The sequence below is a fragment of the Alligator sinensis genome, unplaced genomic scaffold, assembly GCF_000455745.1.
Source record: "Alligator sinensis unplaced genomic scaffold, ASM45574v1 scaffold19_1, whole genome shotgun sequence".
In the NCBI taxonomy this organism is placed as follows: domain Eukaryota; kingdom Metazoa; phylum Chordata; order Crocodylia; family Alligatoridae; genus Alligator; species Alligator sinensis.
In genome coordinates, this window is record NW_005841916.1 from 838,542 (window position 1) to 857,311 (window position 18,770).

The 18,770-nt window shown below is 42.6% G+C and overlaps 1 protein-coding gene across 1 annotated transcript; it reads right to left on the bottom strand.

Annotated features, from left to right (window-relative positions):
- Positions 1-809: 809 nt before the first annotated feature.
- Positions 810-14,985, bottom strand: LOC102369539 (cell surface glycoprotein CD200 receptor 2-like). Its single transcript, XM_025198218.1, has 6 exons — positions 14,919-14,985; positions 13,119-13,430; positions 8,101-8,352; positions 7,597-7,695; positions 4,562-4,608; positions 810-929 (listed from the first exon to the last, which is right to left on the bottom strand). Exons 1-6 carry the CDS (start codon positions 14,983-14,985, stop codon positions 810-812), a joined length of 897 nt encoding a protein of 298 aa, XP_025054003.1.
- Between the last annotated feature and the right edge of the window lie 3,785 nt (positions 14,986-18,770).

Below are 18,770 nucleotides of genomic sequence, written 5' to 3' on the forward strand. Positions count from 1 at the left end.
CACCTACCAACACACTCCCACAATCCATCCACAATCCCCCATATCCCTTCATGACCCGCCCCCCAACAAATCCCACACCCACCCAAACACCCCATACTTACACACACCCCACACAATATACAAGAGTAAGACTTTATTTTAAGCTATTATGCAATTACCTCTATATACAATATGCACACACGTGTAAATCAGGGCAAAAATATTTTTTGAAACAAAATTAAAATGTTACAGTAGATGCTTGATTTTTAGTATTTTTTTTCTGGTTCCAAGATGGCAAACCCCCTTCCCAAAAGGAGTACTTCCAGGGGCAAGAGGAGGAACTTCCAGCGGCAAAGGTCAGGGGTTAGGGGCAGGAATTCCGGTCCCAAGATGGCAACCAGGGCAGGGCAGCTGTCAAGGGGTGGAACTACCCTTGCAGCCCTTGACATATCACCAAAAGTTGTGAAGCAGCCCTCCAGCTGAAATACTTGCTCACCCCTTATCTCGAATGATCTGTCTCCTGACATACCTCCCTCTCCCCCGCATCATCCCTCCAACATCCATCATCATTGCTTTTCAAATGCCAAAGGATATATTCCTGACTGTTCTGATGGTTAATAACATGAAACTAAAGTAGCAGAAGTAAGGTAGACAAATGGAGGAACTCGAAATCAAGTCTTCTTGACAAAAAGCTCCTGAAGAAGGCATTTGTGTGTCCTACAGTTCATCTGACCCATTTCGTAATAGCTCTGGGATTTTTTAAATATCAATGTCAATGTGATTAGTAACAGCATTCATACAAGCCTGTCTGTATATGCAATGTTATGTACTTAGTGACATTTGTACGTATTCTGCACACGGTAATTCTCGTAGATGCCATCTGACACAATGGAAGAGTAAACTGTGTTAATTTTCTGAGTCCTGGATTGGAGTCTGATATCATTTCTAGTCTGCAATGCAAAAAAATCCCACAAATATTAAATAGATTTCTGTAGTAAATCATAAATATAGAGCCTTAAGTGAAAAGCAAAACAGCTGAAATTGGAACTGTGACATATGAGGGGACTGTGAAGTTATACCACTATCACCCTGAAAAGAGATGGGGAAATCATGGTAAAACCTGAGCATTGAGAATAATACAGCAACAGCCTCCTTGATGACCTGGACAGGACAGAAAAAAGGTGGGACTCAGGCAGTGAAGGACCTGTAATTCTTTGCTCTCCCACCACACATGGGCCTTCAAGAGGTACATGTAACTGAACTCATAGCTCAAAATATCATTTTGTCAGGTAGTTAGTGGCAGATTTTTCCATCAAATCACCAGCACTGGGATCTGATATTATTCTCCCACTCACCCAGGACTGTTCTACTGGACATGGACATATAAACCAGGGTGAGCCTAACATTCATACTTTCCCCTCATATAATTATTCTCTTTTTTGCTTTTCAACACATAACAGTAACCTCCAGAGTAGGGCTGTGCAAGATTTCGCAGCCAGTTTTGTTTCAACACTGTTTTGACCTGTTTTGAATGTCAGCATGCCAGCTTTCAAGGAGATAGGTGCAGGGGCTTCTGGGTTCTGGGGCCCTGCACCTCTAGCTTTTGACAGGCAAAACTCATGTCATGGGTACTTGTGCAACTGTATCTGTCTTGGAGCACAGGGCGAGGGGGGAAACTACTGCAAGCCTGGCTGCTAGGCCCTGCTGCGGCCACAAAGCCTGCCAACTGTTAACAAGACAGGTGCAGGGGAGTTCTGGGGCCCTGCACCCCTAGCTGCTGACAGGCAAAAGTCGTGACATGGGTGGCTGTGCAACTGACTGTCTCTGTCTTGGGCCAGAAGCAATTCCCAGTTCTGTATTGATTCTTTCCTCTCCTTAGTCTGTGGCTTCGTAGGTGTTAATCCTTGCTCAATAACTCATTATCCTTGCTAGCTACTGTGTATTGAGCTGGTCCCTAAGTGAATCATGATTGCTTGCATAACAGTAGCTAGCTAGCACAAGCATCCATGTCATGAGTTTTGCCTGTCAGGAGCTAGGGATGCAGGACCCTAGAACCCCCCTGCACCCATCTCCTTAAGATCTAGCAGGCTTTGTGGCCACAGCAGGGTCTAGCAGCCAAGCCTGCAGTAGTTCCTCCCCATCCCCTCATGCCCCAAGACGGACACAGTTGCACAAGCACCCATGACATGAGTTTTGCCTGTCAGCAGCCAGAGGTGCAGGGCCCCAGAACCCAGAACCCCTGCACTGATCTCCTTGAAAGCTGGCAGGCGTCGTGGCCCTATCAGGGGCTAGGAGGCCTCCAGCTTTCACCCTGCTGTGCCTTACCACACACAGTGTCACCCATGTCACGAGTTTTGCTTGTCCGCAGCTTGATGTACAGTTTCCCTCAAACCCCTACACCTACCTCCTTGAAACTTGGCTGGCTTTGTGGCCTCCACAGGGGTTAGCATGCCTGAAGCCAGAAATGACAAAGTTATAGGCTGTTTTGTCCTTCCCATTATATCCTATGAGCGAAACATCGAAACAGTTTTGCTGTTTTGACCCTGTTTCAATGGAACAAAACGCAACAGCTGTTTTGAATCAAAACAAAATTCAAAATGAAATGCTGTGCTGTCGAAACATCGAAACACTGGTCAAAACAGAACACTGCCGTTTCACACAGCCCTACTGCAGAACTGTTTATAAAATGTGGGTGCTAACATTATAACAAACAAAATTAACAAGACAATAGAATCCTTCTGTGTAAGTTTCGCTGGTGCACAGCTTTCTGTTATCAAAATTTTAGGTTTCCAATCTGTTGAAAAAATGTAAATATATAGTTTTCTTCCTGAATTGGAATGAAATAAATTCTGAAGTATGAAAATTTCTTGCAAAACAGAGATTCCATGTTTCAACTGGGTGTTTGCATAATGACAAGTTCTCTGAAAAGTCAGATCTTGGGCAGACCAGACTGGGCTCACAGAAATTGTTGGAAACATCTGAGACCATTTTGTCATGTGTCAGCTCCCTAGCTGCAAAATGGGAGTAAATATACCTCCCGTCCCTACAGAGAGAGGTTATGAAGATGCTGTGAAGCATTTATATTAAAGAGGTAAGTGCCATAGAAAAGCCCATGAGAAAAAAAATAAATTACTGTTCTAAGCCCAGTTTGAACAGCATGAAAGAAATAAGGCACAGAGGTACAAAGTAAATAATGAGGATAAAACAAATACTGAGTAGTTGTTCATTCTGTTATTCATTCTTGTGTGCTACATGAAGCAGATTTCCTGTAGGAAAACTAGTATGAAATTGTATAATTAAAGAGTGTTTCACAAGGGCTAGGGACAGACATTACACATAAACCAGTTTAAGTGATCAGAAACTGGTTTAAACCTGTAACAGAATAGACAGTCAGTGCACATAAACCGGTCTGAAAATGGCTGAAACCAGTTTGAGATAAACCTGGCTGAATGTAGTATCAGACTTAACTAATTTGGGTCAAACTGCTTTATGCAATGTCTGTCCCAGACCCCTTCCTGGTTTAATGTAAACCAGAGTCTCCCAGCATCCCAGATGCTTTGCAGCCCTGGACAGGGATCTGTTCTCTGCTCCCTACCAGGGCTGGCCCTTCCACTCTGGTTCCTGGCTGCAGCTCCAGCAGAGACTGCAAGTACAGCGGGGTCTGACTGGCTTCCTCCTGCTCCCTCTTACCACCAACTCTGTATAACTCCCTGCTGTGTAATTCAATGTTGTTATCAGCTCCCTTCTGGATCCCTGCTGGTTGGGAGTAGGGGGAAGCAGGGGGAAGGGGATGCCTCCCTAATCAGAGTGACCTGCCGGGACCTGGCCACACCCCCCCTCCCCTCAGCTCAGCACTATGGAAAGGAAGGGAGGGCTACTCCAGCGCACCCCGGCTTCTAGCCTGAGCCACTGCCTGCAGGCATGTGCCTGCATTTCCTCAGTCCAGAGGGGATGTCTATATGGTTACAAACAAGTTTTGTCTAGCCAGGTTAGACTAACCTGCAAAGATTGAATCAATTTAGGCTCAGGCTTTTTGAATGTCTGTCTCTAGCCAAGGTGCACACGCAAGGGGGGCAAATTAGTCTTGCAGACAACCTTGCCTAATTTTTTAGTACTGACTTTACCACCTTAATTGTGTTCTTTTAACACAGGCCTGCATGTTTAATACAAAAGCATCCAGCTATCTCATGTTGCTTGTGGCATGGGTTTAGTTTAATTCAGTCACGCATGTCATAAAAACATCTCTTCTTATGCACAAGGACAAAGCAAAGATTTTCCAAGGAACTGTAATTCTGAACACACTGATTTGCAAGAGCTCAAAAGCTCAATTTTAAAAATGCTTTATTTTTTGTATTTATAATTTAAAGTGTTACTAAGCTGGAGAAGCTGAATTACATGTCCTTCTGTCTCTTAAGTGGTTGCTCGCTGTTCTTGCAATATACACCAAAAAGACAAGTACAGTGATGGAGACTTTCACAAATATTCGGAACACGTACATACTGACACACGGGAGCTGTGTGAACCTTTGTTAGTTAAAAAGAAGTTAGTTGTGTCATATGATATAAGAACAACTGCCACTTACCTTATTTACCACTGTGGAAACATATGCTGATCCTGATAACCGGGAAGCTGGAAGATAGGCGACCAAAGGAACAAAATTTTTTGACAAGACACGTACAGCTGCTGCACCTACACTTGTCTTTTACCTTACCTTTCCTATTAGCTAAAGCATTCTCACTTTAACACAGATGAAGTAATTCGGTTGAATTTATCATTATTATCTAAACTGCTTTATTACTGGCATTGTTGGACTTTCCATTTGCATAATTAATTTTTCAACTACTCCAGTAGGTTTAGGGTATGATAGAATTAAGGTTGCCTGTCTCAGAAAACCTCACAAGGACTGAAGTAAGCTTTATTAGCAATATTCAGATTTTATGTCGTATCAGTTTTTAAGTAAGAACCTGCTTGTCTAACTTGCTGATTTCTGTGGACATTGCACGAGGCATTAAAAACAATTAGAATGAGTTTCAATAGAAAGTGTAAACATCTGTAGGTTCAAGTGACTGGGTACTGTAACCTTAAACATTAAGCATGTGTACAGAAGTTGGTTTGATTTGTTTTGCTATTTAAAGCGCTTTGTTGCCATGACTTAACAGAAGTGCATAGCTATACAGCACTTTAAATTAGCCTTTATTAAATGAGGTATTAAATTTGAAGCACTGTATTTTACAGCATTTTAGCAACCTACAGCACTTTAAATAACTTCTGTACACTGGTCAAATTTCTGACCAATGGAGAGACCCCAGGAGACTGCAGAGCACCCCCTGCCTCCTAGCCTGGAAAGTGGAGAGAGGCTCAGAGGCCCTCCTCCCCACCCCCAAACACTGCCTTCTGTCATGTTTACGAGTGTTGTAACTTTATAGTGCTATAAAAATTTCCCTAAATTACAGCTTGGTAAAAAATGAACAGAGCGCTTCTGTACACACCCTAAAGTCTTCCCACTATGTGCTGCAAGAAATCTTGACTATGGCACTATTTAAATGTATGAACAATAAACCCTGCAATCTATAATGATTATCAATAAACCCCTTCATAATGGCTGTATAAAGCCAGAAAGCAAGCCTAAGAACTGTTCCTTGGAATACCCCATAGGTGAGAATACCTATGGGAGTCAGTCATTATAATTTGAAAATAAGCTTGGACTTCCATAGAGGGTTTTTTCTTTCAAAATATTTGTGTCTGGGTAAGAGTTTCTAATTTAACTAGAAATGGCAGGTTCTCATTAAATTCCCAGTGCTAGAGAAAATCATTATTGGAATCTGGATAAGATGGGGATGGTAGAAAGAAGAGAAATAGGTGCTAAGCCAAACAGCAGATAATCAGAACTGGAAACAAGGAATGAAACATACTCAGTTTGGCCCTACTCTGCTAAATGGAGCTGAAATGTGTCCAGCACATACTGGACACAGTAGAACCCCTCAAAGTCTCTCAGACCATGACCCTGAGATTTACTAGATATCAGAGAATATCACTGATTGTGTTGGTGCACTTTATCTATTCAGACAGTCAGTTACAGCATTGAGAAACTTTCTCCCTCCAACATAGTTGTGGGCAGACTACAGGCACGTTCAGCTACCCAGCAAATCAGTAAGCCTCACATAATGAAATGTGTTCATACACCAGAGTCAGACACTATTTTCAATAAAAGTTTGTAGAATAAATATAGAAAAAGCAGAAGTGTCAGTGTAGAGGGGGAAAGGGCTGAACAGAGAAGCATCCCCGGGCATGGGCAGATCTAGGATTTTGAAAAGGGAGGTACAGAATTGTAGCACATCATCACATAACACAACATTTTTTTCTCCAGTTAAAGAAAAACTAGATACTTTAATAATATTAGCAAGTACTAAATGACTGTGCAGTACCCGCCAGTGCTGCACAGTCTTGGCAGCGCATGGGTCATTTCCGACCCTACTTCCCAATAGCAAGGAATTATTGTGCAGTAGCTTGTTGCTACTGTGCAGTGGCGGTGGCATCACAGTTAGTGACCACTGATGTTACATCACCATAGCTTGCCACTACAGCAATGTAGCATCTCATGAAGATGTGCCCACTGTGTCAAAAGTCCTATAGTCATTATAGTTAAATGTACATCTCTTATTCAGATTCATAAAACAAAATTTAGCCTTCTTGAGTCTCTTAACAGTGCTTCCAATACTTCACTATCAGTCATTTATACACTTGAGTTATTATTATCACACATGAGTTAAGGATTTTAGCTAGACTTTAAAAACAGTCTTTAGAGCTATAAAATAAAATAGAGACATTACCAGGAATGGTTAACAGACAGAAAAATTGCAGAAGAAAGGATAGTTGGAATAGTGGAATGTCAAGACCATTAAAAAGGAAAGTCATTAACACCTATGAAGTGCAGAGAGATTAGTAGGAATCAGGAAATGAGAATGAGCCATAAAGTCAATTGACTCCCTTAGCACTGCCTGACTAGAAATGCTGCTACCCCTCCCAGGCAGTTGGTTTTAAAGTTTGGGCAGAGCAGGAATCAAAGAGGGGGGCCGGATGGATCCACTCCTACACCCCCACTGGATCCACTCCTGGCTCCATGCACCTCCTATGGGGCTGGGAAGTGGGAAGGTGCAAAAATAGGTGATGAAGATGGTGGTTGGCCATGCCACTGCTATCCTGTGTGCCACCACTGTCCAGGATGTGGAAATGCTCTGTTACACCACTGAGATATAGCCAAAAGGGTTACATTAAATTATTCTAAAAAGCATATGTGATGCATGAAAGAATTTCTGTTACCATGATTTTTGACCACATATGGAGTATGTAATGATGCAGAATGAGGCCCGTATTATAGAATTTTTGGTCTGGTTTAAAAATGCCATGGAAAGCAGATTCTCCATTTCCTCAAGAGTTTTCTGTAAGGTTAGAACATGGGGTTTGCACAGTAATTGGGACCCTGGCTTTTCCCTCAAACCCAATCCAACCAGTTCTGTGGGTGGTGGGATAAATGTCTGTGTGTCCATCTTTAGTCAGGGATGGGATGGAACTATTTCCATCTTGAAATAAGCAGTGACTAAAATCCAAGTGACTTACCTCGGTATTTTAAAGCCCGGTAAAGAATCACACCACCAAGAACACCAACAGCAACACAGGAAAAGGCAACTATCATGACATACTGGAATATGGGGGATTCTGCAGAAATAAAGCAACAGGGATAGATACAGAACTTGGAGAAAACTTGGAGATTATACAACTGGTGAAGATAACAACCCAAGTCAAGAAGGAGGATGTTCCGCCTCTATTCTTAAGTGTTATGAAGTCTAGTTGAACAGACTAGATTCTATTAAACAAAGGAAATCTGTCTCTCCCCCACACACACCCTTCTTGCTGGGTCATTCTATATAAAGGACAGAAAATAAATAAGTTATCTATCATTCAAGCATAGCTCCTTAGATAGTGCTTTGCCCCATAAACCTTCTCTGCTGCATGGAAATGTTGTTTGGTACCGCCTAATCATTTGCTTGGCACTTGTTTGAATTGATGGGTAGAGAATTATCTGGACTACCCTGATACAAAGATTTAAAAACTGGTACTCACTTGGTGACAGATCAATGGACAGAGTCCGATTCATGGTTGGGTGGGTAATTAAGCAACTCATGGTAATGGTAGTGCTGTTGTTCCAGTAAATTCTGCTGACTGTGGTCACTGTTCCATTGGGGTGATGAACTTTATTCTCAATGCTGTGACCATTCGTAGGGACCCATGAAATGAGTGCAGCTGGCTTCCCTGCAGATGCCCGACATAGAGCAATCTCACTGTTCTCATAAGTTAAAGTCACTTCTGGAGGGACTGCAGCAAAGGAGGGAAATTGAGTCATTTTATTGAAATTGGGAGGAAAAAATACCCCAGCCAAGGTTTTCCAAAATGACCAGTGATTTGGGGTTTCAATGGAAGAAGGGCTGAATTGAAATCACTCTCTCTCTAGTGTACAGTAGTGGCCTAGGAACCACTGGGATATTCAGAGCGGAACAGAGTAGCCCAGGGGTGGATTCAAGATCCAGCGAAGGATGGAGTGCATTCCTTCTGGATCCACTCCTGGAGGAGCTTGGTACTTCTGTCTGGGGTTTCAAACTTAAGATATTTTAAAGTGTTGGGACTTCAGGAAGTTCTGGGCAATCCTCCTCTAAAAATAAATCAATACATCTCAAAGAGGCTGATATTGAACAGCCAAAGTTACTGGTCACTTTTGAAGGTTCTGTTTTTTGGAAAGAAATTACAACAAAAACCAGCCAATCATAAAGGCAAGGGAAGGAAATGAATTACACCAATAGGCACAACTCTAGCAAAACACATACTAAATGAAGAGAACATAGCACAGTGAAATTACATCTGGCATTTTTATGGAGAAATACGTTTAAAGCATTAAAAGTTGACAATATGTATGGAAAAGAGGGGGGCAGGGGGTTGGTGAAAGAGGAATTCTATGAAGCAACCAGCATTAAGTATTCTGCACCCCACAAAATCACAAAGACTATAACATACATTTGTGTATGCTCTCACATACACTTGTTCCCTGGTTCAGGAGGAAGAAGATGGCAAAGCAGAATCTTCACCAATACAATGGTGTGGATTTAGTATAGGCCGCCTAATCAGGAAGAGGAGGTAGAGAAGGCACTCTTAAAGCATGTGACAAATCTATCCAAAAGCTGATAATATGGTACTGATGGGAGATTTCAGTTTTCCAGACAACTGCTGAAAGAACAACGAAGCCAAAAATAAAATGTCAAGCCAGTTCCTAACTTGTATGGAGGATAACTTTCTGCTCCAGAAAGTGGAGGATACAGCTAGTGGATCATCTATCTTGGATTTTGTCCTGACCAACAGGGGAGAATTGGTGGAGGATGAGAAAGTGATGGGGAAATTTGGGAGGAAAAGATCATGATACAATAGAATTCCAGATCCTAATACAGGAAAAGCTTGAGGTCAGCTAAATTAGGATGCTAGATTTCAAAAAGATGGATTTCATTGGACTCAAGTTCTTAATAGGTATGGTGTCATGGGAGGATAGATTGAAGGATAAAGGCACCCAGTGGGCTGGGAGCTTCTGAGGGTCACAGTATTGGAAGCCCAACAAGAAACTGTCTCAACACAATGGAAGCACAAGAAGAATGGCAAGAGACCAATGTGGCTGCACAAGGAGATTCTAAAATGCCTCAAATGCAAAAGGAAAGCATACAGGCTAAGGAAGAATGGGCAGGTCACCAACAAAGCATACCAGGAAATAGCAAGAACCTGCAGGGACAAAATCAGGAAGGAAAACATAAAAAACAAGCTGTACCTAGCAAAGGATGATAAGGAAAACCAGAAGAAGTTCTATAAGTATGTTGGCCAGAAAAGAAGGACCAAGAAAGCTGCAGGTCCTCTGTTAACAAGCCAGGAGGAGCTCCTAATCAAAGATACTAAGAGGGCAGAGCTACTCAACATCTACTTTGCCTCAGTCTTCACAAAATAGTTAAGCTGCCAGACACCTAATAGGGATTATCTGGATAATGAAGGGGGTAAGCTGAGGGAGGAAATAACAAAAGAGATGGTCAGAGAGTTTTATTTGGTCTGAATGAATTTAGGTCAGCAAGCCCAGACGAGCTTCATCCCATGGTCCTGAAGGAACTGGCAGAGGAGATCTCGGAGCCCTTGGCAGTGATCTTCATGAAGTTGTGGGAGGTACCAGAGAACTGGAAAAGGGCCAATGTAGTGACCCTCTTTAAAAAAGGCAAGGAGGACCTGGGAAACTACAGACTGTTTAGCCCAGGGATGCTCAACCTTTTTCCCTGGTGGGCCACATAGGCAGTGCCTAGTCCAACTGTGAGCCAGATAATGGTCTCCAATCCGGAGCCCAGGCCTGGCACAGAAGCCACCATCTGGCCATGGGGTGTGCCAATGCTACTGCTGGGAACAAAGCTGGAGGTTCCTGGCTAGAGGGTCTTGCCCTTCCACTTAAGGTCAGACCAATTGCCATATTTGGGGTCAGGATATAATTTTACTCCATGGGCATATTGGTATGAACTGTGGGGTTTTTTGCCTTCCTCTATAGTAGGGGTGAAGAGGTGGGGAGGGGTTGTGGCCCTCTCCCTGGGTTGTCTCGAGTACATATTGACAACATTGCAGAGAAGCAGAATGCTGGCTGCTGTGGTTTCTCTGCCTTACCTGTGGCAAGTTAGGGTGTTATGCTTGTGTTATGTCAAGTTGATGGTAGTCTTATGTAGGGTTTAGATTATGGTTTTTATGGGATGGTTTAGATAGGCATGATGCTGCCTCAGGAAGTGGGTTGGACTAGATGACCTGTGGATGTCCCTTCCAGCCCTACTTAGCTATGATTCTAACCAGGGAGAGACAAGAGATAGACAATAGCTTCTATCTGAAAGACAAGTCCTCAGGAAAGAGTCAGGTGACATTAATTATGATGGTGATTGTAGAATAACTAGATTAAATCTTCCCTTTCCTGTACCTTATTGAAACCTGGCAAAGTGGCAAACCTTTCCAACATCACTATAACTTAATTAGTCCATGTGAGAGGGGAGGTAGAAGACCCCCTCCCAACATGTCCCGGGACCGTGCCCAATGAGCACCGGTACTCATGGCAGGGACCAGGATGAGTGGCAGCTGTGGGGAAATGCCAACGCAGGCTCAACAGTTCTGCAGCTGCCTGAGCCTGCGGATCAGCGAGCCCCAGGGGTGGGACCTGAAGGAAGCACGGTCTGATCAAAAGGCAACTGGGGAGAGACCTGGCGGCAGAGCCTGGCAGGAACAGCAGAGCGGAGCACAGGGCGAGAAGCCCCAGCATCAGACAAGGAAACCCGGTGGCAAAAACCATGGGTCCAGGCTCAGGGAGCCGAAGTTTGCCGGAGGGTCACAGCAGGGAGAAGATCGTCCCCACAATCACGGGCGAAGACCAGGCTTCTCTGGAGAGTTCACATACCATGGCAGGGAAGGGCGGCAAGCGACGGCAAAACCCTGCAGGCAGCCTGGTGAAGAGGGAGGAGCAGGCAGCAACTGGCCCAGAGCTTGACAGGGAAGGGGCAAGTTCCACCAGGTGGTGGGATCAGGAGTGATTAACTCCTAGTCTGCTGGTCCCTGGGAAGAGTACCCAGAGAGATGGACAAAATTCCTTCTCCTGTCCCAGGGAGGCAGAGGGGTCCTGGGGGCCAGAGTCCCAAGCACTCAATCAGCAGATGCTGAACATCTTCTCTTTTAGTTAAGAATCTTCTAAGTTATTGTTACCCCCAGGCTGGGGCATGTTTAGTTACCCGAAGGTTGGTCTGAAGACTAGGGATCAATTCAGGAGAGATTGATGGCCGAACAGACCCAATCCCAATCGAGGCAGCCCACACAGGTGAGAAGAGATCATCCCAGGGAAGATTACAGGGAGCACAGTCCTCCCAGGCTGTGGATGTGGTAAGGGTGGGGTAAAGGAGAGGTTTGGAGCCCCACAAAGAAAGAACAGGGTCAAGACCCCTCTGGCACCACCGGCAGGGAACTGCCTCCCCATCAATCAACATCAAAGTTGTGGCAGGCAAGTAGGGGCAGTGCTTGGAACCATCTAGGTGGACCTAGGGTGCGGTCTCATTCTGACGTCGCTAGGGAGGAAGGCACCGACCAGAAAGGGGCTGAAGCCTTATAGCACCTACCAGTGATAGTCCAACTGGAACACAGAGTCTTTTTGCAGACTAGAATGTTTCTAGAAATTTAAGGTAAAATCTGCAGTTTCTGTTAACAATGTTTTCACTTTTGGGTAAGTTAATGATCTTTTGTCCCCTCCTAGGCTGAAAATGAGCGTGCTCCAAGCTTCTTTTGGTGAACTGGTCTCATTAATTCATCCTCATACCTTTTTTAAGTTAGTGAAAGAAATATTCATCAGCCAAGTCCTGAAACTCTTACATGCACACAGCATACACGGATATCACTGCCTTAGCTACCTAAGAGAGATACATATTTAAGGTCACCTAATTCCATTTTTCACAGGCCAATGGTGTATTCTAAGGTCCATGTAAACTTTTGAACAAGTCTTGTGTGCAACAACTTTCATCACATGCATCTGAGAATGTTACTACAGCATGCTGCTTTTGATAATGTTCAAAATCCCTCCCCTCGTGCCCACTTATCTCTGTTGTAAAAACAACAAAGCATTTAGTCCCCATACATCTACACTACTCTTCATGGGCGACTGGTGCTTCCCAAAACTGGGGGGGCACCAGATGGCCAACAGTGGGGATGGGGGAGGGAAGATCCCCCCAGCAGCCAATCGCCGAGCTAGCGACGAAACCAGAAGTGCACTTCTGCCAACACTTTTGGTTTCATGTCTGGCGCTTCCAGGGGGTGCATGGCCTACACATTTCCAATGCTGCTCTTCATCCCTATTACCCTTCTCTGTGAACAGCCAGTCAGCCTGTCATTAGTGAAGAGAACAAACCTTAGGAAATAAATGCTGAACTTTCTCTTTGAAGAGTTTTCTAACCCTCACTTCCTAGCATTAGCATGCACAGAATAGGGAATTTGCCTGTCAAAGCAAAATCAAGTTAATTTTACCTCAAAAATAAAGAACATAAGATGGTTCTTACCTAACACGGTCAGAGCATAGGTCTCATAAAAACTCCCATCACTATTTACAACTTCACACATATAAGTTCCTTCATCAGCAAGCTTTACAGGGTGAATCTGAAGGGAAGGGTCATAATCAGGTCTAGATTCCCATGTCATCCTCTCACTGCAGTTTACACTTTTTGTCTCATTGGTATCAGCTCTGTAAGCCAATAAACATGCCGCTCCATTCTTTGCACTTATATTCCATACTGCCAAAACCATAGGTGCCACTGATATGTAAGGGCATCTCAGCACCGCCCTAGTACCAGTCACTGCAAACATGTTGCTCACTACATGGGAAGAAGCAGTGAAGCAATAATGTCATTTCCACTCAAAATTTTAGCTTAGGAAGTTCTTAGTTTCATTATGATTTAGCATCCCCTTCCCCGCCCTGCATTGAAACCTCTCACAATGCCAGTCCTCACACCTATGTCTGCATATTTATACCATATGGTCTAAAATTGGTTGACAGCTACAGATGTATGAGAGAAACTTCACTGATCTCATTGATCCTACATTCTGTGGAAGCCCCTTGCTATGTCTGTATTTGGACTGAGTCTCAGTCACCACTGGAGAATGCTACTGGACTGGAGCCTGGCCTCTCTCCCTTTACCACTTGCTTGCTGCTCAAGGATTTCTGGCTGTCCTGTGCCTCATAGTCCATAATGCTACATAAAAGAAGTGCTCAGTTTCCATAGCTGGTCTACTGCGTGCCTATCCATCAAGGGCTGGCAACGCAGGGGGGACAATGACCTGTGCTGCTTTGTACTGATGCAAAATAGTGAGCTATAAATCACACCATTATGTTCCAAAAAAATACCATCCAGCCCCTTTAGCCAGGGACTTCTGGTTACCTTGTTACAGGCTTTGGGGAAGTGTTAGGGAGGGGATAGAATCACTTAAAAGGAGGAAATGCCTCTGAGGGCGAGACAGGAGAATACCATTTAGTGGGTCAATGTGGTGAGCATGTAGTTAACACTATACATGCCACCATGTCTCTGTAACAAGGTTTGAAGCCTGTGATTCCCCACTGTATTTGGGGCAGTTGTGGGGAAAAACATATGCCATGTATCCCAGAAGTCTTAATTCTGGAAGTTTGCAGTAAACTGTACCGGAGATGGAGCCTGCATGCACTGTGCACTGCATGCCTGTCCAGCAGCACCTTCCTGTGGCAGGTCAGGGTGAGGACAGCTTATTTTGTGATTCTAATGCGCATCAATCTCTGGCTTTCCCACCTCTAACTGTGTGTGATGTTTTCTACTTGTATCAGTAAAGCCTCTTCAGTTGCTTGCACTGTGGTTTTGCATTAACTAGTAGCTTTTCTATCAACATTGGCCAGTTTCAGAGTAACAGTAGAGCTGCTGTTCACCTTTAACTCTTGTGGTATCCGGAAATGCTCCCAGTGGCGTACAATGACTGACAAGCCACCCACCCATGAGATAAGAAATAACAACAGACTCCCTAATTGACACCCTAAAGCTTTAAAAACTCCACTCCACCCACTCCTACTTCCCTGCCAATTAGCACAGCAAACCCTCTCTACACCATCCCAACCAAGCTTCTCAACCCCGTTCACATCTAGGTGTACAAAACCTGCTCTCCCCACCCCTTCCCCAGTCCCTCTGCCCACCGTCTCCTGCCACCCTGTTTCACACCCAGAGAAAATCCTTCCCCTTTCCCCTGGTGTCCTTCCAATCTCATATAGTGGAAATGCAGAATACTTTGTAATGCCTTCAGGTGTACAACATTACATTCGCTTTATGATCTTTCCCACCTACCTGACCCTTGAACCTGGCCAATTAGGAAAAATAAGAGGTGAGCCAGAACTAGCCACATTTGGACCATCTCTCCTCAGGGGAAAGCATAAACAACCGCAAGTAAAAGCACTGGAAATAGCTTGGAATCACAGATCACTGTGCAAGTCCACCCAGAATGTCCTGTTTCGAGAGAACAGAAACAAAATATGAATAAAAACAACTGTTTTCCTTGAATACAAGTATTCTATAAAAGACTTCTTGTCAGTTCATCTTAGACACTTTTTCTGACCCCTGCAAGCAGGTTCAAAAGGAAAGATGGCATCCAGTACTGACAATGAGCTCATGGCAATGGAGGAAGCTGCTGTTTTACAAGCAGAATGCCAAGGGGTGTAAGTGAAGTATCTATAGCCCATGCTGCCGTAGATTTACTGTACCGGCACCCAAAACAGATAGAGTAATGCTATTTCAGATGCATCTACACTTTCAACTGAAGCAGATAACCAAATAAATCAAGTAGGGGTAAAGTGCTTTGTTAGAAAGAACCTGGATGCTTTACATCACATTTTGAAAATCAAGGCAATGATATGAATAAGAATATTCAGGATCTAATCTTTCACTGATGGATAGAAATGTGAGTCTATGTAGCCATTATCTTATCCTTATTTTTTAATTTTTAAGGGTGAAGCCATTTCTATCACAAAACAGAAAAGACGGCATTCTACTTGTAAAAGATCACAACCATTTTTTAAAAGGAAGCCTTACATATTTCCCATGCTTTGGGGAGAAAAGAAAATGAATGATGCGTTTAGTAACACAGGGTATCACACCTGATATTCCAAAACAAAAAATCAGTGATTTGTAATAGATCACTTTTTGCCAATTATCAGCTGCAGAAAGATAATCATTGATTAATATTAAGAAGATGTTTTTACTTAAATCCTCTGCTTTCAGGTCCTCAAAATGTCATTAAAATTACCTATAACAGAAGTTACATCATAGGCTTACATATGTTCCCAGCCCAGATATTTGGGCTGAGACATTCAGGTCTTTCTTTTTGAACTGCAAACTTGGCATGTTCCTGAGTAAAAGACATGCAGTTTGCAGTCCAGTTTGTAGTCTTGCCTAACATCCTATTATCAGCCTCCTGATCATTTCTACTACAACCACATGGAGTCACATCATGACCCAAGGGGATGCAGAAAGGCACACCATTCTATCTGTAGTCAATTGCTGGATCCAGGCTTTAGCTTTCCAGCTCACCAAATCACATGCTGTAACTTAGTTCACATTCGTGCAGCTCTGCAGTGCTGTTCTGGTGGAGATTTCCTGGTGTTGTAGTAAAAAAAGAATAATAAAATAAAATTAAAATTAAAAAATAATAATAATACCTACCAGTGGCTAGATACATTTACTCCAAAAGCAGACCTTTGTTTTGAAATAAAACTGAGAATGACTAAGAGCACACTGGGCAGTCTGGTTACTTAAATTCTGGAATCAAGCACTAAAGTAAGAGCATTTGAAGAATTCCAAATGACTTCATTAGAGTTTAAAATGAGAAGAAGGAAAAGGAGACTAAGCACTATAAAAGTGATGATTCCTGCAGCAATTCCAATTTACCTGTAATCTCCTCTACCAGTTCGTGACAGCTAAAATAATCTTTCTCTAACCTGGTTCATGTCTGTGTTGGCGGGTGAGAGGTAGAGGCAGAAGATTCAGTGCAGTCAAGGGATAATGACAAACACAAGGGACAGAAAATAGGAAGCGGAATAGTAGCCAAGAAGACAAGATCCAGATAGTCACTGGTGGGGGCAAGACACAGTAAGGTTACAAACACAGAAGTGAAACCAAATGATATTGTTGCTAAGCGAGCTGGAGTAAGTTTGGGAAGTTTAATGCTCGCTAAACACACTGATGATGTTTAACACATGCAAGTGGTTTGTAGCCACAATTCTCACTGCTTCTTCAATTTTTTTTCTATGATTTTGGGGGTTTTTTGGTCTCTCCTTCATGAAGGGCAAAATGCCATTCTCACTTTTAAGCAGGGGCTCAATCAAGACAGCTCACAGCAGCTGAGCAGCATACTTTGTTTAGAAACTTTCATCCTATGCTGCAGTTTGAGCTTGCGAAAGTCACACCATTTTCCCGTATCACTTCTGCCATCTGCCCTCTGCCTTTTAGACTCCTCATAGATCTATCTTTCCTATAACTCATCTCACTTTTCATCACACCATAGCTCAGCACTGCACGTCTTGTTGGTTCTTGGTTTCTTCCTTCATTTTCTCTACCTCACATCTTCAGCCCTGCTGTCTGATCTGCCTGACTCAACACCCTTCTTTCTGTAAAGCAAACTTCAGAGCTTGCCGCTGACTAGAAACTAGAATTTCAATCACATCTTAACATATGTGTCTATTCCCACTTGTGATCAAAATCATCCCAAAATATCAGTCATAGGGTATTTAATTTGTAAGTATCAAAATAAAAAATTCTGACCCTTGTAACTGAATCAATGTTTTCACCCTTTGAAACAGCAGGTTGATCTGAAGCAAAATGTTTTATAATTGCATGTTTATTTTGACCAAACTCTTTAATTCAGGAATGTCTACTCAACATGGAAACTGTCATTTCAAAGTGATACATCCCCTTAAGCTGACATCATTAAACTGAAATGACATTTTGAAATGAAACATTTTGGTTGAAATTGATGCTGATATCAACGTGTCTATTTTGCAAGTTTGGCAAAAAAAAAAAATCTACATTTTCCAAGAAAAAAATTCTTTGTTGGAAATTTTTGTCCAACTCTTAATTTTTGCTTTCATCCTTCAAATCCTCCCTCAAATCTAACTTCTTTCCTCACTTCCCATTACTGACTTTGTCTATTTAGTTTCTTACTTCTCTTCCATCTTCATTTCAAAATGGTCAAAAATTATGATTTCATGCCAGTACAACTCACATTATCTTTTATTGCTTGAATGTCTTTTTCTGACTCCCTTTTTTGTTCAGGTGTATGTCCTAGGGATATCTGATTTACAGCCTGATCCTACGCATAACTTCTGTGGGAGTAACTCTATACGTTGGCATAAATCATTGGAAGATCAATACCAGACTGTAATTCTTCACAGCAGGAACCACATTTTTTATCATTTAATTAATGCTTGGTGTGAACTTATGATAAATATAGAAACCTTTGTCATTATTACTATCACATTATTAGTATTGCATCATATGTGCATTAAACAACACAAACTTGTTGCAACAAACTTTTCTTCTAGTTTAATCTAATTGTACACTGGAAATACTTAGAAGTACATATAAATGTAAATCCATTTGTTAACGCAAACTAACTCAACAACTAATTTTTTTTTTTATTTTAGTCAACTTTTAATTGAAAAACATAACTTCTAAACAGAAAGTCAAAACATTTTTCTCCATAAATGTTCAAACAAAATGAATTAATAATTTGAAATGTTTCCTCCAGACTTTTCGGTTAAACTCTTCACACCCAAGTCAACACAATTTTGCAAATTCCATTAGTTCCTCTGAAACCTGTGTGTAAAAAACATCCAGGGGTTGAACAGAGCTGAAGAAAGCTCACTTAAAAGAATTAAACTAATAGTTGGACCTCAGTTTCATATTATTCACTCTGTTCTGCTAAAATGCTTCTACTTAGAGTTTGGCTACAACTGTGGAAGAAAGTCTTTGTAATGACATGCTCTGTTCTTTCCATTGGCGCTTTTACTGCAGTAAGAGAATGCCCCTGATAACATTAATAAATGTTATTGCTGATGAAAGATACCTGATTGTCAGCTCTGCAAAAGTCCACTTTCTACAGGAGACGTGCAGGATGCGCAGCAGCAATGCTGAAGTAGTCCAGTC

Excerpts from the sequence above, each read along its gene's own strand:
- LOC102369539 (XM_025198218.1), bottom strand. The coding sequence starts at position 14,985 with ATGGTCCAAATGTGGCTAGTTCTGGCTCACCTCTTATTTTTCCTAATT. Across the intron at positions 13,431-14,918 it reads TGGCCAGGTTCAAGGGTCAG|TGAGCAACATGTTTGCAGTG; the intron begins GTAGGTGGGAAA and ends CTTCCCATGTAG. Across the intron at positions 7,696-8,100 it reads GTCCATTGATCTGTCACCAA|AATCCCCCATATTCCAGTAT; the intron begins GTGAGTACCAGT and ends TTATTTCTGCAG.